Source organism: Procambarus clarkii, chromosome 75, assembly GCF_040958095.1.
Source record: "Procambarus clarkii isolate CNS0578487 chromosome 75, FALCON_Pclarkii_2.0, whole genome shotgun sequence".
In the NCBI taxonomy this organism is placed as follows: Eukaryota; Metazoa; Arthropoda; class Malacostraca; order Decapoda; family Cambaridae; genus Procambarus; species Procambarus clarkii.
The window spans coordinates 25101949-25126363 of NC_091224.1; the positions used below are offsets into that span (position 1 = coordinate 25101949).

The 24415-nt window shown below is 46.6% G+C and overlaps 1 protein-coding gene and 1 long non-coding RNA gene across 5 annotated transcripts in view; one reads left to right on the plus strand and one right to left on the minus strand.

Annotated features, from left to right (window-relative positions):
* LOC138356902 (uncharacterized) overlaps window positions 1-24415 on the plus strand; it is a 381031-nt gene that overhangs the window by 22814 nt on the left and 333802 nt on the right. The window lies entirely within an intron of this gene.
* Window positions 1-24415, minus strand: part of LOC123750424 (protein Wnt-4) — a 312716-nt gene that overhangs the window by 16896 nt on the left and 271405 nt on the right. For 2 of the 3 annotated variants that reach the window (XM_069313398.1, XM_069313399.1), the window contains 2 exons: window positions 23490-23697; window positions 18198-18306 (listed from right to left, as the gene is read on the minus strand). In XM_069313398.1, coding sequence (XP_069169499.1) covers window positions 18198-18306; window positions 23490-23697 — 317 coding nt within the window. The remainder of the gene's footprint in view (window positions 1-18197; window positions 18307-23489; window positions 23698-24415) is intronic. The other variant, XM_069313400.1, reaches the window with a different exon arrangement.

Genomic DNA, 24415 nt, shown 5'->3' on the forward strand with positions numbered 1-24415 from the left:
CAGCGGCGTCTTCCCCGGCCCCTGGCGGAGCCTCAGGCCACCAAATGGAGGGAGACTCGTGGAGGTAAGGAAGAGGAGGAGGAGGAGGAGGCCGAGTAACAAGGGGCAGTAGAGGGAAAGGAAGATGGAAGAGGATGTGACGGGGCAGTCTGCCCCTCTGGGTTAATGGTAGGATGGATAGAGAGTATGGGAAAGGTTTTTTTACCTTCATTAATTCTTTATCATATAAATATTACCCCATCCCATCAAAGGCTAGTTTATATATTTGTGTGATTTTCTACTACTATTGCTGGCAGTACTGCTGCTGCTGCTGCTGCTGCTGCTGCTGCTGCTGGTGGTGGTGGTGGTGGTGGTGGTGCTGCTGCTGCTGCTGGTGGTGGTGGTGGTGGTGGTGGTGGTGCTGCTGCTGCTGCTGCTGCTGCTGCTGCTGCTGTTGCTGCTGCTGCTGGTGGTGGTGGTGGTGGTGGTGGTGGTGCTGCTGCTGCTGCTGCTGGTGGTGGTGGTGGTGGTGGTGGTGGTGGTGGTGGTGGTGGTGGTGCTGCTGCTGTTGCTGCTGCTGCTGCTGCTGCTGCTGCTGCTGTTGCTGCTGCTGCTGCTGCTGCTGCTGCTGGTGGTGGTGGTGGTGGTGATGGTGCTGCTGCTGCTGCTGCTGCTGCTGCTGCTGTTCTCTGACATGAATGTGTGCTTGTGTATGTTATTATATAGTCATGTTGCATAAATCTTTGATTTGTACCCGTTTAAGGCGGGCTCAAAGCGCCAGAGCTCAACCCCCGCAAGCACAAATAGCTGAGTACATACACACACTCACACACATATACATACATACACATGACAGCTGGTGGCAGAGACTCCTCACTTGACAGACATACTCACCAAGGTGAATAAGCCGGTGAGCTGCTGATGATGAGATTAACACTGGGAAGCTTAGTGACGGCCTGGTGACCTCGGCTAGTATGTATGCTAGGACACGGTGCCCTAGCATACCTAGGAAATATCTAGGACTGCTAGGATACACAGGGAGCTGGTCAGCTGAGCGGACAGCACGCAGGACTTGTGATCCTGTGGTCCTGGGTTCGATCCCAGGCGCCGGCGAGAAACATTGGGCAGAGTTTCTTTCACCCTATGCCCCTGTTACCTAGCAGTAAAATAAGTACCTGGGTGTTAGTAGGCTGTCACGGGCTGCTTCCTGGGGGTGGAGGCCTGGTCGAGGACCGGGCCGCGGGGACACTAAAGCCCCGAAATCATCTCAAGATAACCTACACAGGATATGGCCAGGACTGCTAGGATACACAGGATATGGCCAGGACTGCCAGGATACACAGGATATGGCCAGGACTGCCAGGATACACAGGATATGGTCAGGACTGCTAGGATACACAGGATATGGCCAGGACTGCTAGGATACACAGGATATGGCCAGGACTGCCAGGATACACAGGATACACAGGATATGGCCAGGACTGCCAGGATACATAGGATATGGCCAGGACTGCTAGGATACACAGGATATGGCCAGGACTGCTAGGATACACAGGATATGGCCAGGACTGCTAGGATACACAGCATATGGCCAGGACTGCCAGGATACACAGGATATGGCCAGGACTGCTAGGATACACAGGATATGGCCAGGACTGCCAGGATACACAGGATATGGCCAGGACTGCTAGGATACATTTGGATGAGTTTTCCCCTTTACCCAGGTCTAGAATATTTTGTTGTACTCACAGTTGAGGAAGCTTCCCCATTGGTAAAACTGTTGAGTGAATACACCGGAGTGTATTCATACAGTGATACACTGGAATGTATTCATCCAGTGATGCCTCGGAATGTATTCATCCAGTGATGCCTAGGAATGTATTCATCCAGTGATGCCTCGGAATGTATTCATCCAGTGATGCCTCGGGATGTATTCATCCAGTGATGCCTCGGAATGTATTCATCCAGTGATGCCTAGGAATGTATTCATCCAGTGATGCCTCGGAATGTATTCATCCAGTGATGCCTCGGGATGTATTCATCCAGTGATGCCTCGGAATGTATTCATCCAGTGATGCCTCGGAATGTATTCATCCAGTGATGCCTCGGAATGTATTCATCCAGTGATGCCTCGGAATGTATTCATCCAGTGATGCCTCGGAATGTATTCATCCAGTGATGCCTCGGAATGTATTCATCCAGTGATGCCTCGGAATGTATTCATCCAGTGATGCCTCGGAATGTATTCATCCAGTGATGCCTCGGAATGTATTCATCCAGTGATGCCTCGGAATGTATTCATCCAGTGATGCACGTTTCACCCACAATTGCTCTAAGGTCTTAGCATTTTTGGATGACATGTTTCAGGTTGTTGCGTCCATGTCTCCTTTCACATATAAAGTTGCATAAGTACTTCTTCAAGGAATATATGCAACGTATATCCCGCTTCTTTGTTCACATATACACTGAGTTTACTCTCTTCCTGGACGATGTTGAGGAGTAAATTATTCTTGCTGGTTGGTCAGTAAGTAATTTGGATGGCGTTAATAACCCCTTCAGAGGCTGATAGGCCTTCATTCACAACACTACACCAAAAAGCCTCCTCTACTTTGACAGCGGCCGTGTGTCTGATGCTAACTACCTCTTGTCATTGTTCAAGTCTATTGTCGACATGTGGAGCAAACTATCTCTGTCTTCCCTGAAGCTTTGGTTGGCAGGCATCTTGTCAAACATCTTGGCAGGCATCTTGGCATTGTGTTCATTGTTCTACTCGTTGTGCGACTTTGTTCCATCATTGATGAAGTAACCACTTTCTGTTTCGGCGCTCTCCATATGGGATAGTTCGTCCCTGGGATGTAATGCACCTTAACATCAGTCCCTGACCTCCTTCAGCGGGTGGTGGAAGTGCCTTGACCTGGCACGACCTGGCACGACCTTCCTCAATAGTGGGTGTTTGTGACTTGGCGCTATATGACCTGCCCGGCTGAATGTGACCCCATCTGACCTAGCGTGTGACCTCCCCTGTGACCTCCCGTGGCAGGTTGGCAGGTGTCCTGGCCAGACGAGGGGGGTGCCGCCGAGGCCGCGGGGCGCCGCGTAAATCGATGTGCGGCCGAGGTAATTGTGGCACTCTGAGCCGTGGAAAATGTGGACGAGTGTGGCTCTTGAGGCCTCGAGGGCACTCGTCCAGGGGGCGCCGTCCCCCTAACTACCGCCCCAGCCACGCTCTTGTTGTTGTTGTTGCTACTGCTCCTGTTCCCTCAGGCTCCTCCGGCTCTTGCTCTTCCCTCAGGCTCCGGCTCTTGCTCTTCCATCAGGCTCCGGCTCTTGCTGTTCCATCAGGCTCCGGCTCTTGCTGTTCCATCAGGCTCCGGCTCTTGCTGTTCCATCAGGCTCCGGCTCTTGCTGTTCCATCAGGCTCCGGCTCTTGCTCTTCCATCAGGCCCCGGCTCTTGCTCTTCCATCAGGCTCCGGCTCTTGTTCTTCCATCAGGCTCCGGCTCTTGCTGAGATCCCAAACCGGTTAACCTAGTAGGTGATTCTTGAACTCCTTCCTGCCTTACGTTATGCTGTTGTGTGTGACCCGTCCAAGTGCTGTCCAGAGAGGTTAGCGGTATATGGGGTTGATCATATTACCTAAGACTAGTTTCACTAATCGTAGTTGACTCCACTTATGCTGATGGGTAGAACGACGCCCTCTTTGGCTTCTTGGCTAGTCGACGTTCGATCCCCGATGGTACCAGTAGTTCCTTCACCCTGTCCTCATATACATTCCGGGTGTTATATACAGTAGTCATTCTGCAGGCGATGAGTCACAATAACGGGGCTGAAGTATGTTGACCAGACCACACACTAGAAGTTGAAGGGACGACGACGTTTCGGTCCGTCCTGGACCATTCTCAAGTCGATTTTCAGTAGTCATTCTGGCCTACTAGCAGTGTCTCGTGGTGCCTAGTGGGAGGTGGTGTGTGTGTCACTGTTCCTTGGGAACACTGGAGACCTTCTGCTAGACCTGTGGAGGATGTTGGGCAGCAATGTGTACCATCTCCTCCCTCCCTGTGACGGGGAGGGTTCGATGCCCCATTGTGGACGATGAAAGTCTGGCATTACATTGCGGATGTGTTGGATCTGGAGCCTTAATACAAAAGTGAAGAGTCTGGGGGCAGTATTAATGAAGAGGCTCAATCTCTGGTATTATATCTCGGAACTGACGCCTCTCTCGAATGAGGGAGGCTTAGGCCTCCCATAGGGGTACTAGTGCCCTATTTTTGTTAGGCCCAGTTAGTGCTCCGACGTCAACCCGAGGCTCTTAACATCTCCCTCGCCAGAAGTCATAATCTTTTGAGTTGTTCCTCGTGTGATGATGGTGTGATTGGTTGAGAGTGATCCTCTAGATCTTTTCTGCTGAACAGATTACCTGCTGAATAGCTCAGCTGATTAAGTTGATAATATTGATGTTAACTCATTCACTGCCTCGCATCCTTCAGACCCCGTCTCCTGGTCGATGGTGTTTAGTGAACTCGTAAAGTCTTCCTGGAAACTGTGTTCTGTTCCATCTGTTAGTCAGCTGTTGCAGGAGGCTGGGGGAGGGGGGGGGGAGGGGGGTGTATTGTAAATATGTTTGGTGATTTTTTTGAGTGCACAGACCAAGGCTTCACAGATCACTGTTGTTGACACCCCACATCTCTCTCTCTCTCTCTCTCTCTCTCTCTCTCTCTCTCTCTCTCTCTCTCTCTCTCTCTCTCTCTCTCTCTCTTGCACTTCACATAAAGTTTTGCAACCTCTTCTGTCAAGAAGTTATGAGATGCACCGTTGAGGTGTAAGTTTCTTGGCTATCTTGCTTGCTAGGTTGAGGACAGGCTCTTGATGGTCACTGAAGAGTGGAGCCTCATCTTCAAGAAACCAACGTCATTAATGAGTTACTAGGTTATTGCCAGTTATGTTGGTCCGGATTGCACTATCAATTGATTTGCTTTCAGATTCTGATCCGTTGAGGATTAACCATAGCCTATTCTTAAAGGCAATCTTTAATTAATTGTAAGATGGCGCTGGAGGTACCCTAGTGCTTGAAGCTTTGCTTGATCAAAGGCACATGTAACATCCAGTGTAGCAGCACAAGACATTGCAGGTGAACGACCATTCTTGTAGTCATCGGACTATACAGTTAACGATGATAGTAAAAAAATTTATGGCATTTGTTGCTAGATTGTAATTGAAAAGCAGCGACGCTGATCTTGATTTCCAGACTAGTGAGCGACTCTTCCTTTTTGGGACGACTGGAGCTGCATCAGCCTTCTTCCTCAGGGAAGTTGTTAGTCCCTGACCTGTGAAGAGTTGGTGGAGTGAGCGGTGAAGCAGTGAGGTGAGTGGTGAGGTGAGTTTATCTCACCTCACCGCCTCATTCATCTCCAGTGGCTTGGCAGTGTTGATCTTCATCCTGTTTAATAACCACTACAAACAGTTTTGACACAGTGATCACACCGTGGAGGTTGTTGGTCTGGATCACTCACCTTGTTCTTGGCAGCAAAAAGATCTGTCAGTAATAATACAGCCTTTTCCTCATTGTTGGTTACATACCTCTCTCTCTCTCTCTCTCTCTCTCTCTCTCTCTCTCTCTCTCTCTCTCTCTCTCTCTCTCTCTCTCTCTCTCTCTCTCTCTCTCTCTCTCTCTCTCTCTCTCTCTCTCTCTCTCTCTGTGTTGCTAGAGTGTGAGTAATAATCAATAACTTTATCAGGGCAGTGTGCATCTTGATTGGCTGACGCCCTCCGTGTATTGTTTAACTTGACTACATTTTTAAATGACATCGATCGGCCGGGAGGAACAGGGCACGTGTGTGTATATGTGTGTGTGTGTGTGTGTGTGTGTATGTGTGTATGTGTGTGTGTGTGTGTGTGTGTGTGTGTGTGTGTGTGTGTGTGTGTGTGTGTGTGTGTGTGTGTGTGTGTATATGTGTGTGTGTGTGTATATGTGTGTGTATATATGTGTGTGTGTCTGTATATGTGTGTGTGTGTGTGTGTGTTTACTAGTGTGTATATGTGTGTGTGTGTGTGTGTGTGTGTGTGTGTGTGTGTGTGTGTGTGTGTGTGTGTGTGTGTGTATATGTGTGTGTGTGTGTGTGTGTGTGTGTGTGTGTGTGTGTGTGTGTGTGTGTGTGTGTATGTGTGTGTGTCTGTATATGTGTGTGTGTGTGTGTGTGTTTACTAGTTGTGTTTTTACGGGGGTTGAGCTTTGCTCTTTCGGCCCGCCTCTCAACTGTCAATCAACTGTTTACTATTTTTTTTCCCACACCACACACACACACCCCAGGAAGCAGCCCGTGACAGCTGACTAACTCTCAGGTACCCATTTACTGCTAGGTAACAGGGGCACTTAGGGTGAAAGAAACTTTGCCCATTTGTTTCTGCCTCGTGCGGGAATCGAACCCGCGCCACAGAATTACGAGTCCTGCACGCTATCCACCAGGCTACGAGGCCCCCTGTGTGTGTGTATATGTGTGTGTGTGTGTGTGTATATATATGTGTGTGTATGAGTGTGTATGTGTGTGTGTATATATGTGTGTGTGTGTGTGTGTGTATGTGTGTATGAGTGTATATGTGTGTGTGTGTATGTGTAGCTTTATAATATTAGGTGTGTTAGCTTTTTCTTTAGAAATTACCACCTTCCTTGTTGTTGATGAGAAGATGTGTAAGGAAGTGTAAAAAGTGTAAGGCCGTGTAAGGTGTAAAGGTGTAAAGTGGTGTAAGGTGTAAGGTGTAAAGTGTAAAGTGTAAAGTGTAAAGTGTAAAAAGTGTAAGGCCGTGTAAGGAAGATGGTGAGGCGGGGAGTCCTTGGTGCTTGTGCAGAACTGACGGCAGCTTGCAGTCACCAGGTTCCTCAAGCACAGAAACAGTCACGGGTTGAACAAGCACGGGATCATCGGTGACCGGGTTGAACAAGCACGGGATCATCGGTGACCGGGTTGAACAAGCACGGGATCATCGGTGACCGGGTTGAACAAGCACGGGATCATCGGTGACCGGGTTGAACAAGCACGGCCGGTTGAACAAACACGGGATCATCGGTGACCGGGTTGAACAAACACGGGATCATCGGTGACCGGGTTGAACAAGCACGGGATCATCGGTGACCGGGTTGAACAAGCACGGGATCATCGGTGACCGGGTTGAACAAACCTTTGCTCCGAGAGTATCGTTCACTGGCATATTAACCTTTGTTCTTTATATTCTGACAAGGTTTGAGGAGTCACAATAACGTGGCTGAAATATGTTGACCAGACCACACACTAGAAGGTGAAGGGACGACGACGTTTCGGTCCGTCCTGGACCATTCTCAAGAAAGAAGACTTGAGAACATTCTCAAGAAAACTATATTATCACATCTTGGCACTCAGACAAAGCTATATCAACAACAGAATCCAGATATCTAACCTAAGATATCTATCTTCTTTTTTTATATCTTTTTGATATTTTGATATTTTGATATCTATTTGATAATCAGATATCTAACTTTTGTACACTAAAACATAATATCCCATTCATAAGTTGTGCTGCCGGGGAGAGGAAATATGTAATTAGGCTTATGGAAGTCTTCCTATATACTAAAACCTTCCCCCCCTGAATGCCACCCAACAGCAGTTGACTCACTCCCTGATGCCTATTTACTGCTAGGTGAACAGGCGCATTAGGTGAGAGGAAACGCAGGCGCGCCATTCCTCTCCCGCTTCGGTATCGAACACGGGATCCTCGACTGCAAGACGAGGACGAAGCTGTGTTTCGTACTCTAGCTTCGTTTGGTATCGGCACACTGCTTCAGATTCATGAAGCTGTCAGGCATTTGATGTCCATATTCTGTTGCAGGTTGTGACCTTTGTGTCGTCGCCAATAAGAAGTGTCATAGGACACTTAAGTGTCATAGTGTCATAGGACAGTGTCATAGGACAATAAGAATAAGAAGTGTCATAAGGACACTTCTTATGTGAAACTTCAACTATTGTGTTCACTCCAACCGGTAGTTGCGTCCTTACACTTGCTGAAGTTGCATAGCTTCCTCGTGGCTTTATTAATCCTGGGGCCAGATTCACGAAAGCACTTACACAAGTACTTACGAACGTGTACATCTTTCCTCAATCTTTGACGGCTTTGGTTACATTTATTAAACAGTTTACAAGCATGAAAACTTTCCATTTAACTGTTGTTATTGTTATAAACAGACTCCTGGTGCTTCGGAGCTCATTAACTGTTTAATAATTGGAAACAAAGTTGCCAAAGATTGAGAAAAGATGTACAGGTTCGTAAGTGCTTGCGTAAGTGCTTTCGTGAATCTGGCCCCTGGTCGAAGTCACTACACTGCCATCTAGTGGTACTGGTAGACGTTTATATTCTTTATCATAGTCGGATATAAATAGTGGAGCTAAGAACCGGTGATCACTTAAGTAATTATCTTCCGGGCGTACATCAAAACCGAACAAGATGTAGCAAGTGAGGGAAGCGGATACATGAGATTCTTCATTTGAATTAGTCGGTATGATTTTGTTTTGGAAATATGAAGAAACGAAGTACAATAAATCCGCTCTGATGCAACGAACGAAACGACCGAAGATCTGAATCTACTCGGATGCAACGAACGAAACTTTCGATACACCGATCTACTCCAACCCGTCCTCGACTCAAGTCCATTACATCCAGCGGCCGCCCCCACAGACGCATTCATAAATTTTAACATGCTGTTCATTCAAAACAAGAATTTTCTCAAATATAAATTAATATTATAATATATTAGCATATTGTTCATATATAGGCATAGGTTAGGTTAGGTTAGGTGTTTAGGTTCGGTTGGCGATTATTTGCATTTGTAGTACGTGGGGTGAAGCATTTATAGCGAAGTGGTTCGAACAAAACTCGTCAGTGAAGCACTTGTTCCGGAAGTGTTCGAACGAAATCAGTTGTGAGTCGTGTGTAAACCGCTTTTCATTCATAAACAGGGGGTTTGGCGGGTGGATGGAATCACTTTTGGATCTTTGTTTGGAGGACGGGCTGTCTACTCGGATGCAGCGAACGAAACATTCGATACAGCGAATCCGCCTGGTTGCGAGCCGCGAAGCAATCAAGCACTATGAATGAGCTCCGCGGTAGGTAGTGAAACTGTAACCCGCCCACAAGCAGCTGGCGTGTTAAGCTGGGTATTTGTAACCGAAGCTGTTTAAGATAAGCTGAGTAAAGATGGCATTGAGGAGGTGCAGCAGGTCTGTCAGATGCGCCGGCGCCTGTGAGACATCAACACGGCTTGCAAGACTTGCAAGACTGCGACTTGGGAGGCGCGCCGACGGGTCCTGTCCTCTCACTCTAAACACTGCCTCGGATTTTTTCCTCTGAACCCAGTGATTCAGATATGTAGTCTGTTCCGCGAATTAACTCCTATGTTCGGGCCAGGAGTCTTCAATATGTTGACCAGACCACACACTAGAAGGTGAGGGGACGACGACGACGTCGTTTCGGTCCGTCCTGGACCATTCTCAAGTCGATTTGAGAATGGTCCAGGACGGACCGAAACGTCGTCGTCCCTTCACCTTCTAGTGTGTGGTCTGGTCAACATACTTTAGCCACGTTATTGTGACTCATCGCCTGCATAAGGAGTCTTCAAGCATTTATGCATCCACTAGCGAAGCCTGTACATCTTTCAGCAAGCATGGCAATTTTGTTTACGCTTATAACAACTGTTTACGAGCTTGGAAACTTCACAATTAAAAGTTATTATTGTTGTAAAGAATCTCGTAGTCCTTCAGAGCTCGTAACCTTTAATAAATGTAAACATAGCCGCCATGATTGACAAAGATGTGATAGTTGAGAACAAGTTTGTTATTATACACTATAAAAATTAAAATGATTGATTGTTATATTTCTCCAACAACCACACTTGCCCACACCAACATCACAACCACAAAAAAACGACAATAATAAAACAGAAACCCCACAAGAACACCACAACCACCACACAACCACCACCCAACAACCCCCCAACAGTGCCACAACTTCACAACTAATATTCCCCTCATGATTGGCCGTGCAGAAACTGGTGCATAAGCGACCAGTTCAACACTGAGTGGCGTGTATACTGGAAGAGCGAGGAGAGGCAAGAGGAGGAGCCAGCAGGTGCTGGCCAACTGTGTCCTCGCTAAACTCCCCACTCCTCTCGGGGGTCATCTCTCTAAGCTCCACCAAGTCCCACCAGTCAACTATATTGATGGAAACTGTTCTCTGCAGTTCATGTATGCATGCTCTGTTGTTATCATATTCCTGGGTGATGTTCTAGTTGCTGGAGGGGAACCAGAACTACCTATTTTCCCCCCATCTGCTGTCAGAGTCCCAGTGATGCTCATGGGCACGAGAGTGTTGTGTGTACATCTTTCTATGCAGGCGAGGAGTCACAATAACGTGGCTGAAGTATGTTGACCAGACCACACACTAGAAGGTGAAGGGACGACGACGTTTCGGTCCGTCCTGGACCATTTGTCAAGACCGAAACGTCGTCGTCCCTTCACCTTCTAGTGTGTGGTCTGGTCTACACCTTTGTATCCTTACCTGCTGGGAACTTGGTTAATAAATACTTTATCTGCTTCATAACAAAGTCATTTGTGTCGTGTAAACACAAAATTCATTTAGGCTCTAGGATGTGTACAGAGATCTCTACTCGGCACCCCAAGAGGAAGAATGACGCCAGAGGGCACAGAGCCATAAGGTCCATGATACCTACATGATGTATCAACCTATCCGTAGAGGATAGAACATTTTTAGTCTGTCTCGTGTCCTTTGGCCAGACTTTACAAGCCACAGTAAACTGCCGTCCGGGCTGTTGTAACAAATATTATCATTCACCGTGTAAACATTGTAGAGATGGGGGGGGGGGGGGTGTAGTTGTCCGTCTGTCTTCATTGTATTGTTCTTTGTGTCGCTTCCTATCTTCCTCTCACTATCTCTATCTGAATCTTGGAGTCTGGCGCCCTCTCCACCCTCCCTCCCCGTTCCTGAGGTGCACTGTACCACACTACACAGTCAGTAGCTCATGCAGTCAGTCACCACTAATAGTTCCATGACCTAGTTCCTTCCGGGCCGTCCCTCACCCCCTACCCTTACTGTCACCCTTACCTCACACTGCCCCCTTACCCCACACTGCCCCCTTACCTCACACTGCCCCCTTACCCCACACTGCCCCCTTACCTCACACTGCCCCCTTACCCCACACTGCCCCCTTACCCCACACTGCCCCCTTACCCCACACTGCCCCCTTACCTCACACTGCCCCCTTATCTCACACTGCCCCCTTACCTCACACTGCCCCCTTACCTCACACTGCCCCCTTACCTCACACTGCCCCCTTACCTCACACTGCCCCCTTACCTCACACTGCCCCCTTACCCCACACTGCCCCCTTACCTCACACTGCCCCCTTACCTCACACTGCCCCCTTACCTCACACTGCCCCCTTACCTCACACTGCCCCCTTACCCCACACTGCCTATTGCCCTCGGCCCTCCTATCATCACTAACATGACTGTTGTGTACAGTGTGGATCACGTTGATGATCAGGTCACCAAGCGCTGTATTACTGACGTATCCTATTCATCGGCCTTGATAGGTTAGGTGGGTTGGTTGGGTTTGAACGTTTATGGTCAGATCCTAGGGCTTGACGCGCGTCTAATGTCAAATGGTTGTGCCATACCAGAAGCGTATACAAGTGTAAGGTGTTAGGTGTGTTCTATAGAATCTCTACAAGCACCTAAGTCATAGTGGGACCCCGTGTCACTCAACCTGTCCTCACACTTGACGCATGGCGCCGGGAGCCGGTCGGCCGAGCGGACAGCACACTGGACTTGTGATCCTGTGGTTCAGGGTTCGATCCCAGGCGCCGGCGAGAAACAATGGGCAGAGTTTCTTTCACCCTATGCCCCTGTTACCTAGCAGTAAAATAGGTACCTGGGTGTTAGTCAGCTGTCACGGGCTGCTTCCTGGGGGTGGAGGCCTGGTCGAGGACCGGGCCGCGGGGACACTAAAGCCCCGAAATCATCTCAAGATAACCTCAAGATGGCACATGAAGATATTATTGCTGTAGTGATAACTAAAGCACTTTAATACTGACACTTTACAGCACTACTAAACAACGGCCTGGATAAGTGAGGTGTGTTGTCGAGGTTCCAACGCTTGTGGTGAATTATAATGGCTTGAGATCTTACACTTGACAAATGGTTAGAAGGGCCTCATTAGTAGGAGTGAGTGTCATTACTGCGATGCTCACAGCTTAACTACAGCCTCTGAATGTTGAACACTCGCGTCACCAACATGGGGGTGGCATGAACAACCTGGCATGTATGAGTATGTGTACATGTATATATAATATTAACAATTGGGTATGGGGGGCATAATAAAGAAAGAAATTGAATCGTAGGCTCTTGTGACGTTTGTCCTCAATGAAATCATTACTGTCACGTCAAAAAGGGATTTATTAAATTGTATATAATTTTATATTTACTAAGTGCCTGCAGGATCGAGCTTCTAGTTCTTAAACCCCCCCCCCCCCCGCCTTTCTAACCGTCGGATGTCTAAGGTACCGACTCCCGACTTATTTTCTCTAGCATATGAACAAATCCACAAGGGCCGTGACGAGGATTCGAACCTGCGTCCGGGAGCATCCCAGACACTGCCTTAATCGACTGAGCTACGACAGGGTCAAAAGAGTTGAAACCGAAGTTTTCATTTCATCATTTGATGCATCACGTTAGTGTGATCTCTGTGTGTTCTCTATCATATGTGCTATAGACAGCATTTCTTCCTGGACACCCACATACATCACCAGGATCCTGCCCACAATAGTTGTCTCACTCCAAAGGTATATATTATGGTGATGAGGGGAACAACTGCCTACTAGTTTCTATCTCGGTTAGGATTGGACCCCGAGTCCATGTACTCAAGGACCAGTAGTCCTTGAGTACACGGACTTGTCAAGGACGATGACCACTCAGCCACGAGACTGTCGGCCACAATCTCCGTGGGCCAGGAGACTGTGGACCACAAGACTGTGGACCACAAGACTGTGAACCACAAGACTGTGAACCACAAGACTGTGGACCACAAGACTGTGAACCACAAGACTGTGAACCACAAGACTGTGGACCACAAGACTGTGGACCACAAGACTGTGGACCACAAGACTGTGGACCACAAGACTGTGGACCACAAGACTGTGGACCACAAGACTGTGGACCACAAGACTGTGGACCACAAGACTGGGGACCACAAGACTGGGGACCACAAGACTGGGGACCACAAGACTGTGGACCACAAGACTGTGGACCACAAGACTGTGAACCACAAGACTGGGGACCACAAGACTGTGGACCACAAGACTGGGGACCACAAGACTGTGGACCACAAGACTGTGAACCACAAGACTGTGGACCACAAGACTGTGGACCACAAGACTGTGAACCACAAGACTGGGGGCCACAAGACTGTGAACCACAAGACTGTGGACCACAAGACTGTGAACCACAAGACTGGGGACCACAAGACTGTGGACCACAAGACTGGGGACCACAAGACTGTGGACCACAAGACTGTGGACCACAAGACTGTGGACCACAAGACTGTGGACCACAAGACTGTGAACCACAAGACTGTGAACCACAAGACTGTGAACCACAAGACTGTGGACCACAAGACTGTGGACCACAAGACTGTGGACCCATATAGCGGGTCCTCTTCAGCGTTGCCAACCCTCACTAAAGTGGAGACATAACCAGTGTTGCCAGCCACTGGGAGCATCAGTACATCAGGTTTTGGTGTCAAGATTGGTGTCAACAAGCCATGTCTTACTTGAACGGTAAGCCTATTAACCAACCGGGTTGGGTTGAACGGTAAGCCTATTAACCAACCACAAGACTAAAACATAATGTCATATAAAGCCTAATTTAATGCGTTATAACGGTAAAATTAAATTAGACAGTGTCTATATTTTATCAAATAGGTATAACACAGTGTGTCTATTTTATCAAATAGGTATAACACAGTGTGTCTATTTTATCAAATAGGTATAACACAGTGTGTCTATTTTATCAAATAGGTATAACACAGTGTGTCTATTTTATCAAATAGGTATAACACAGTGTGTCTATTTTATCAAATAGGTATAACACAGTGTGTCTATTTTATCAAATAGGTATAACACAGTGTGTCTATTTTATCAAATAGGTATAACACAGTGTGTCTATATTTTATCAAATAGGTATAACACAGTGTCTATATTTTATCAAATAGGTATAACACAGTGTCTATATTTTATCAAATAGGTATAACACACCTTCCTAACCAACCACTAAGTATACTTTAGCCCTGAACTTTGTCCAGACTTAAAAAAAAAAGCCTCATTGTATATAATACAGCAATAAATGGGATGCGTATGTCGATGTATATATCTCCCTTAATATATCAGACGAATGGGCAATAAATTAAACACATTATAGAAAATGGAAGACACTACACTACAATGATTTGTTCACTAAAATGTCAGAGATAATTGCATATAGAAAACGGCATAAAACTCTGACAATAGGACTCCTCTTTAGGACCATCACTTACCAGCCACAGTCTTATTTATGTCTTATTTTATCTATATTTAATTTACAATTAAGACATTTTGATGCCAACCCAACAAGCACACAACGTCACGGTCGTGTTGTTACCTGGTCACAACTGGCTACAAAGTTGTTACATCGTGTTATAAAAGTTTTTATGACGTGTTATGAAGTTGTTTGAATGTTGCAGAGACGTTGTGGTTTCGTGGTGTGTTTGGCGGGTAGAACTTCATTGTTTATGTTAGTGGTTGGTGGTTAGTGGTTGTTAGCGGTTGGCCGAGCGGACAGCACGCTGGACTTGTGACCGTGTGGTCCTGGGTTCGATCCCAGGCGCCGGCGAGAAACAATGGGCAGAGTTTCTTTCACTCTATGCCCCTGTTACCTAGCAGTAAAATAGGTACCTGGGTGTTAGTCAGCTGTCACGGGCTGCTTCCTGGGGGTGGAGGCCTGGTCGAGAGACCGGGCCGCGGGGACACTAAAAAGCCCCGAAATCATCTCAAGATAACCTCAAGATAGTGTTATAAACAGCCTCGTCGCGCCTCCTGAGCTCGTAAACTGTGCCATTACACTAAGCCGCTATAATTGGGGGGGGGGGGGGAAGATGTACAGGTTTCGTAAGAGGTCATGAGACACAGGCAGATTGGGAGAGCCTGATGTCGGCTTGCGCTCAAAAGAAGCTTTAGAAGACGCCCAGTAATTCTTAGGTTAATGTCAGTTTTATTAGCTTGCGCGCCAGACGCTTTAATAAGTAATAAAGCAAGAGTCCAACGCCCTCCTAACACAGGGTAAATTAGTATTCGTGAGGCAGGACACACCTGCAGCAGGCTTGTTAGGAGGCAGGTGTGGACGAATATTAAGTACGGGTAGGTGGGTGCTGGGGTTACAAGGGTGCTGGGGTTACAAGGGTGCTGGGGTTACAAGGGTGCTGGGGTTACAGGGGTGCTGGGGTTACAAGGGTGCTGGGGTTACAGGGGTGCTGGGGTTACAAGGGTGCTGGGGTTACATGGGTGCTGGGGTTACAAGGGTGCTGGGGTTACAGGGGTGCTGGGGTTACAAGGGTGCTGGGGTTACAGGGGTGCTGGGGTTACAAGGGTGCTGGGGTTACAGGGGTGCTGGGGTTACAAGGGTGCTGGGGTTGTGGGGGTTACATTGGGGTTGTGGGGGGTTATATTGAGGCTGTGGGGTATATTGGGTTGTGGTGATGTTGTAAATCGCGTTAGTTGTGCGAGTGTTGTGTGTGAGTGTGTTGTAGCAATGGTGACATTGGGGTTGTATATTGTATTAAGGTTGTGAAGTAAAATACACTCCAGGTAGAGGTATAAATGTACTGGCGAGGTTATAGTGCGGGGTTGTAGTTATATCTGAGGCGGAGATATGGATACTATACCTGTTTGTGGTTTCCAAGGAATATCTATCTTTTTTCTTGTTTGATTAATGAAAGTGTTGGGTGGGATGCGAACCCGTGACCAGAAACATGGTGAGAGTGGGACACGCAAGCCACCCCAGCTACAAGAGCCGGGTAATACTATTCCTGTAATGTTCTCTAAGTACATTCAAGTGTTATAAAGTGTCTTTAAGACCAAGCAAACTGAAAACTTGTCATTCCTTTAAGGTTTAATTCAAGTGTAAAGTTACGTAAAGTTGACAATAACGAGTACAAATGTATTTAATTAAAGTTTGATTTCAGGTTTGGAAGCACCAAGCGGAAATTACAGGTAAGACACCTGTAATTTTCGATTGTAACTTGTGAATCACGCAGTGTACCTGTACTCGAGTGAGTAATTATGGAGACGTGAAGCCTGAGACGGTTGTTAAGGCTCCTGCTCCCTGTGCTGGGTGGCCGGCCTCTCATCAGGCGTCAGGTGTGGGGGTCTGGTCATATGTGATGGACTGTATGACGAGTGTGTGTGTATACTCACCTAGTAGGGTGAGCCAGTTGTGTGTGTGTGTGGAGAAGGTTCTAGTCACGTGTGATGGACTGTATGACAGGTGTGTGTGTGTGTGTACTCACCTAGTAGGGTGAGCCAGTTGTGTGTGTGTGTGTGTGTGTGTGTGTGGAGAAAGTTCTAGTCACGTGTGATGGGCTGCATAAGTGATGTCTTGGGTAAACAGAGACATCAGGATGTAGTCTGGTGAAGTAACCTCATGGTGTGTTAAACTGCCTAAATTGAATTTACATTCAATTTCGAAGTGAATCGGGAAAGTATTAAGAGATCTGCGACCCGCTTTTAAGCTCCGTTGTGGTGAAAAAGTTGCAAATTCTGTATGAATCTTAAGGGAGATAACTTAGCACAGGATGAGGTACCTTTCAGTGCTTTAAACTTGTATTGTCTTGACTCGGTGAGGAAGTTTAGGAAATTTGCATACGAGTTGATAGTTCGTAATGGGTGGTGGTTTAGCAGGAACACCAAGCCCTTCCATGAATGTTTTTTACGTTCCTCGAGGGCAGTGGCTTGGTTAGGAAACAGTACAGTGGCTTGGTTAGGAAACAGTACAGTGGCTTGGTTAGGAAACAGTACAATGGCTTGGTTAGGAAACAGTACAATGGCTTGGTTAGGAAACAGTACAATGGCTTGGTTAGGAAACAGTACAGTGGCTTGGTTAGGAAACAGTGTAGTGGCTTGGTTAGGAAACAGTACAATGGCTTGGTTAGGAAACAGTACAGTGGCTTGGTTAGGAAACAGTGTAGTGGCTTCGTTAGGAAACAGTACAGTGGCTTGGTTAGAAATGCTTGTAGGAAACAGTGTAGTGGCTTCGTTAGGAAACAGTACAGTGGCTTGGTTAGGAAACAGTACAATGGCTTGGTTAGGAAACAGTACAGTGGCTTGGTTAGGAAACGGTACAGTGGCTTGGTTACGAAACAGTACAATGGCTTGGTTAGGAAACAGTACAGTGGCTTGGTTAGGAAACGGTGTAGTGGCTTGGTTAGGAAACAGTACAGTGGCTTGGTTACGAAACAGTACAATGGCTTGGTTAGGAAGGATGAATAGTTTTTAACTCCAAAAACATGGTACCAAGACCAGAAGAGTTGAGTCAGTGTTACATTACTTTTATAAATGAACAGTTACAGGACAATAGGACCATTACTACTATATTTTGTACTTTGGTCGATGACCTGAATTGCAAGAAATGAGTACCTGGTTGATGATACCTGGTTGATGGGGTTCTGAGAGTTGTTCTACTCCCCAAGCCCGGCCCGAGGCCAGGCTTGACTTGTGAGAGTTTGGTCCACCAGGCTGTTGCTTGGAGTTGCCCACAGGCCCACATACCCACCACAGCCCGGTTGGCAAGGCATTTTTTTAGAAAACAGTCTAGTTTTCTCTTGAAGATGTCCACGGTTGTTCCGGCTATATTTCTTATAGTCGCTGGGAGGACGTTGAACAACCGCGGACCTCTGATGCTTATACAGAACTAAATTGATTATATAACATTGGAGGTAAGGAGTTGGAGTGAAGAGATAGATTATAGATGAGTTTAGCAAGAAGTGGCTAAGAGAGTGAGGTGGGCGATTGATTGTTTATTGTGCACCCCATACTCATCATGTGGGCGGTAGCGCAAAAAAGCATTAAAGAGGGCACAAAAGGTCTTTACATACCTTGCGTCCGGCCTCGTTGTTGTGGAGGTTCATGAGCGCTCTGCTGCTGACCCGCCGCTTGCTGGAGTTCTTGGTCTTCACCAGCTTGCGGTCCCGGGCGTCCACGAATCTATATGAAGTGGGAAGATGTGATGAGAAAGTCTCTTACAGCACGCGGGGACCTGCTGCTGCTGCTTCACCTGTGTTCTTGACGACACATTAACCTCTGGAGTACCAGGTGTGTGTGTGTGTGTGTGTGTACTCGCCTAGTTGTGCTTGCTGGGGTTGAGCTCTGGCTCTTTGGTCCCGCCTCTTAACTGTCAATCAACAGGTGTACAGGTTCCTGAGCCTACTGGGCTCTATCATATCTACATTTGAAACCTGTGTATGGAGTCAGCCTCCACTACATCACTGCCTAATGCATTCCATCTGTTAACTACTCTGATACTGAAAAAGTTCTTTTTAACGTCACTGTGGCTCATTTGGGTACTCAGTCTTAATGTGTATGTGTGTGTGTGTTTACCTATCTCTGACTACCACCTAGCCTGTGTACACAATATACAAGAGTGGTATTGGTTCGACGTTGAAGCAACGTTAATGACGTTGATTTGACGTTGAATTGAGGTTGGTGTGATATTGTGGCGTATGAGTGACAACGGGAGAGTGAGCCCTGCCTCTCTCTGTGTCCCTCCCGCCTTCTCTACCCTCGCCTGCTAATTACTTCTCTCTCACAGTTCAGTGTCATCTTCTATTTTCTTAAGATGTGGCTGTGAGTGGCATCGACATCCTCCTCCAGTGTTCCGTCCATCATCCACACAGTGTTTAGCAATCTCCTTACATCTCAACGACTAGGCCCTGTCTCCGGCTTCCACCATTGTCTTCTACCTACTCTTAGTAGGTAGGAGACAATGCCCTTGTCTCCTACCCCAAGGGCAAGATAAGTTGCCCTGAACATGGTTATCTTGAGCAAGGGAGCCCTTGTTAATATTGTTTATTTCCCCTCGGTATCTTGTACGTAGTGATCACATCCCCTCTATTTTCTTCTCTAAGGTTATAAGTCTGAGTTCCCTGTCCTCATAAGGTGGTAGTGTGATAGTGCCGGCGATTGTATCTATAACAATCATCTATTGTACTCGAGATAGTAATGTTTGCACGTGTAGCGCAGTAGTCTACGTTCTCTGTTCACAACTGGGGCATCCGGGTTCTATCACCGGATACGACAGGATAGGAATAGCAATTAACAAATGAATGAAAGAATTAAATAAGGCAACATCTCCCTAAACAAATGAACAAGAAACAAAAACCACAATACATAGTGTTTTGATTAATTAAAACTAAGACTAAACACAATTATAAGGTTGTTGTTATAGATTTAGCTACTGGGAAGCAAAAGATGCAAGTAGCACGGGCTATGGTGAGCCCGGAGTGGACTTACCCGGCACAGGAACGAGGCTGTGAATGATAAGGGAAATAATGACTCCAACCTGCAAGAAGTGAAGATAACCAAGAATATAAGAGAGGGAGAGTCGAGCGGTGTTAACCTGTAGAACGCGAGACCACGTTACAACTCAGCCATTTAATTACCAATATCAACCTTTAAGCTAAAAACCATCAGTCACACTAACGAAGGAAACAACGAAAGGAGAAGGTGACATGGAGAGAGTGAGAGAGAGAGAGAGAGAGGGTGAGAGGGTGAGAGAAAGAGAAGATGAGAGAGAGAGAGAGAGAGGGTGAGAGAAAGAGAAGATGAGAGAGAGAGAGAGAGGGTGAGAGAAAGAGAAGATGAGAGAGAGAGAGAGGGTGAGAGAAAGAGAAGATGAGAGAGAGAGAGAGAGAGAGAGAGGGTGAGAGAAAGAGAAGATGAGAGAGAGAGAGAGAGAGAGGGTGAGAGAAAGAGAAGATGAGAGAGAGAGAGAGAGGGTGAGAGAAAGAGAAGATGAGAGAGAGAGAGAGAGAGAGGGTGAGAGAAAGAGAAGATGAGAGAGAGAGGCCTCCAGTGCTGATAGCCCCAGACCACTCACAAAACTCTGGGACAGCATAAGAAAGTTCCTGTAATTTAGATTTAGATTTTAGATTTAGATTTGTAATTCAGGTAAAGGTAGATACATTGAGTTACAAACATAATGTTGGATTTAAAGATAGAGATAGTACATACAACACCTAAAGCCACTAGTACACATAGCGTTTCAGCCAATCATAATTTAAACATGATATATCTATGGTTCATCTCTCTCTGTACCTGTAATTACCTCAACGTTCCTAAGAAATATGCGAAGCTTCCAGCTTGTCTGTGATTTGTACAAACATATATTCAAGTGTGGGTTGGACAAGTATATGAGTGGGATTGGGTGGTTGTAAATAGGAGCTGCCTCGTATGGGCCAATAGGCCTTCTGCAGTTACCTTTGTTCTTATGTTCTTATATTATTTGTCATCTTAGTAAAAATATGTTGATGAAGCATAATTGACGGAATCATTTCCACAGTCTATAAGCCTTTGGATTTTGTTGTGTAGCCTGCACCGTCTCCCGCCAAATTGTTAAGCGGCCAAAATTAGGAATAATATTTCCTGATGAGAGAGCAGTTTTATGTGGCTACGACGACACGAGAACAACTCTTGGTCCGCGCCTCATTTGCATATTGGACAATTACACCGGCTAACTGCAATGTATTGTCTTTTTTATATTCAGAATTTGAACACCTTCCAAAGTTCTGTCATTATGTAAGTTTTGTATAAGTTGGTCCTTGCATTAATGCTGCTGTGTAACAGACCACAGACCTGGTAGACTGGTAGGTCTTAGACCAGAGACCTGGAAGACTGGTAGGGCTTAGACCAGAGACCTGGTAGACTGGTAGACCTTAGACCAGAAACCTGGTAGACAAAATATTATGGTGAACGCCCTCTTAGCGTTTAGGATATCGTAAGCTGTTAAGTAAATACCGAGGAAGCGGCCATGAGAGAGGACAGGGATGTCTTAAGTGGACACGTGGTGCTCAGTCCTGGCTAAGATACGGGTCCTCGTATCTCAGTCCTGGCTAAGATACGGGTCCTCGTATCTTAGTCCCGGCTAAGATACGGGTCCTCGTATCTTAGTCCCGGCTAAGATACGGGTCCTCGTATCTTAGTCCTGGCTAAGATACGGGTCCTCGTATCTTAGTCCCGGCTAAGATACGGGTCCTCGTATCTTAGTCCTGGCTAAGATACGGGTCCTCGTATCTCAGTCCTGGCTAAGATACGGGTCCTCGTATCTTAGTCCCGGCTAAGATACGGGTCCTCGTATCTTAGTCCTGGCTAAGATACGGGTCCTCGTATCTCAGTCCTGGCTAAGATACGGGTCCTCGTATCTTAGTCCCGGCTAAGATACGGGTCCTCGTATCTTAGTCCCGGCTAAGATACGGGTCCTCGTATCTCAGTCCTGGCTAAGATACGGGTCCTCGTATCTTAGTCCCGGCTAAGATACGGGTCCTCGTATCTTAGTCCTGGCTAAGATACGGGTCCTCGTATCTTAGTCCCGGCTAAGATACGGGTCCTCGTATCTTAGTCCTGGCTAAGATACGGGTCCTCGTATCTTAGTCCCGGCTAAGATACGGGTCCTCGTATCTTAGTCCTGGCTAAGATACGGGTCCTCGTATCTTAGTCCTGGCTAAGATACGGGTCCTCGTATCTTAGTCCTGGCTAAGATACGGGTCCTCGTATCTTAGTCCTGGCTAAGATACGGGTCCTCGTATCTCAGTCCTGGCTAAGATACGGGTCCTCGTATCTTAGTCCCGGCTAAGATACGGGTCCTCGTATCTTAGTCCTGGCTAAGATACGGGTCCTCGTATCTTAGTCCCGGCTAAGATACGGGTCCTCGTATCTTAGTCCTGGCTAAGATACGGGTCCTCGTATCTTAGTCCTGGCTAAGATACGGGTCCTCGTATCTTAGTCCTGGCTAAGATACGGGTCCTCGTATCTTAGTCCCGGCTAAGATACGGGTCCTCGTATCTCAGTCCTGGCTAAGATACGGGTCCTCGTATCTCAGTCCTGGCTAAGATACGGGTCCTCGTATCTTAGTCCCGGCTAAGATACATTATCATAATATTATTCTTGTTCCTCCAATTATTAATGTTGCTAAATGCTTAATATTATTCATATAAACTTATTATTAAAAATTAATGCTGTCTATATTATTAATATCTGTATTACTAGTAATAAAACTTGCGTTAGTGAGTGAGCGTTACCATTACGGCTTCTGCTCGTTAGTGTTACTAATGCTGTTAATGCAAATAGTTATTAGTGGTGACTAGTAATTACTGCTACGGAATATATATATATATATATATATATATATATATATATATATATATATATATATATATGATATATATATATAAATATATATATATATATATATATATATATATATATATATATATATATATATATATATATATATATATATATGGGTGTGAGTTTTCAGTTGCATATTGTCCTGGGGACCATTCAGGCTTGTTCGCATATATATATATATATATATATATATATATATATATATATATATATATATATATATATATATATATATATATATATATATATATTTACTATCTTGTATCTCCTGTCATTATTGTCACTTTACTCAGCTACCACTACTTTAATACTAATGATAATACTTATTACTAATACTGGCTGCAGCTGTTATTAGTATCATTACTACTGCTACTAAATGTGTCTGGGATGCTCCCCGGACGCAGGTTCGAATCCTCGTCACGGCCCTTGTGGATTTGTTCATTTTGATGCATCACGTTAGTGTGATCTCTGTGTGTGACTATTGCTACTACTTTACTACTGTAAATCCACGAATTACTACAAGTTCTACAAGCACCTACCACCACCACCACCACCACCACCACCACCGATACAACACCACTAACATCAACAACAACGTAGACTGCTACTACCACCACTACAGCAACCATAACTACTACTACGACTATCTTGAGATGGTTTCGGGGCTTAGTGTCCCCGCGGCCCGGTCCTCGACTAGGCCTCCTTTTTGTTACACACCCCTCAGGAAGCAGCCCGTAGCAGCTGTCTAACTCCCAAGCACCTATTTACTGCTAGGTGAACAGGGGGGCATTAGGGTGAAAGAAACCCATTTGCCTCCACCGGGGATCGAACCCGGAACGTCAGGACTACGAATCCTGAGCGCTGTCCACTCAACTGTCAGGCCTCATAGCCTGACTACACCAAACCACCACCACCACCAGAGCTAATTAATACTACCACTACTACCACAACTTCTTCAGCAACCACCACAGGTGACTACCACTCACCTCTTGGAGAGAGAGACACCGTAGGCGATGTTGTCGGAGCACCCCGACCACTGGAAGCCGTGCTGGGTCACGCCCCTCACCGACCTGTCGCAGCCGCAGTCATCCAGTTCCCCGGACGAGCAGCGGCGGGTGATGGCGTGGGCCACGCCGGCCGACGAGATGGCGTGCACGAACGCCGCTTCCCGCGTCCCTGCACGGTGAACAACACCTACACGTCATCACTTCTCCGTGCCACACGTGCTGTCTTAGGCTCTACTGTTCCACACCTGTGTTCTCGACACGTGTTAGTCTGGTGTAGGTGTTTCCCTGTGTTCTCAACACGTGTTGGTGTGGTGTTGGTGTTTCCCTGTGTTCTCGACACATGTTAGTCTGGTGTAGGTGTTCCCTGTGTTCTCGACACATGTTAGTCTGGTGTAGGTGTTTCCCTGTGTTCTCGACACATGTTAGTCTGGTGTAGGTGTTTCCCTGTGTTCTCAACACGTGTTAGTCTGGTGTAGGTGTTTCCCTGTGTTCTCGACACATGTTAGTCTGGTGTAGGTGTTTCCCTGTGTTCTCGACACATGTTAGTCTGGTGTAGGTGTTTCCTTGTGTTCTCGACACATGTTAGTCTGGTGTAGGTGTTTCCCTGTGTTCTCGACACATGTTAGTCTGGTGTAGGTGTTTCCCTGTGTTCTCAACACGTGTTAGTCTGGTGTAGGTGTTCCCCTGTGTCCTAAACACCTGTAAGTGCAGGTATTGGTATAGAGTGTTGGTGTTCAAGTGTGGTATAGTCAAGAGAGGCAGGTGTTGAGACACACACACACACACACTGGCAGGTGTTTGGGTCAGTCTCCTGCCTCATGCTGCCTCCCCTTCTACCTTCACTAATTACTCAACTCCAGTTATATTGAAAATGAATATAAATGAAAAAGATCATTATTCCTAAT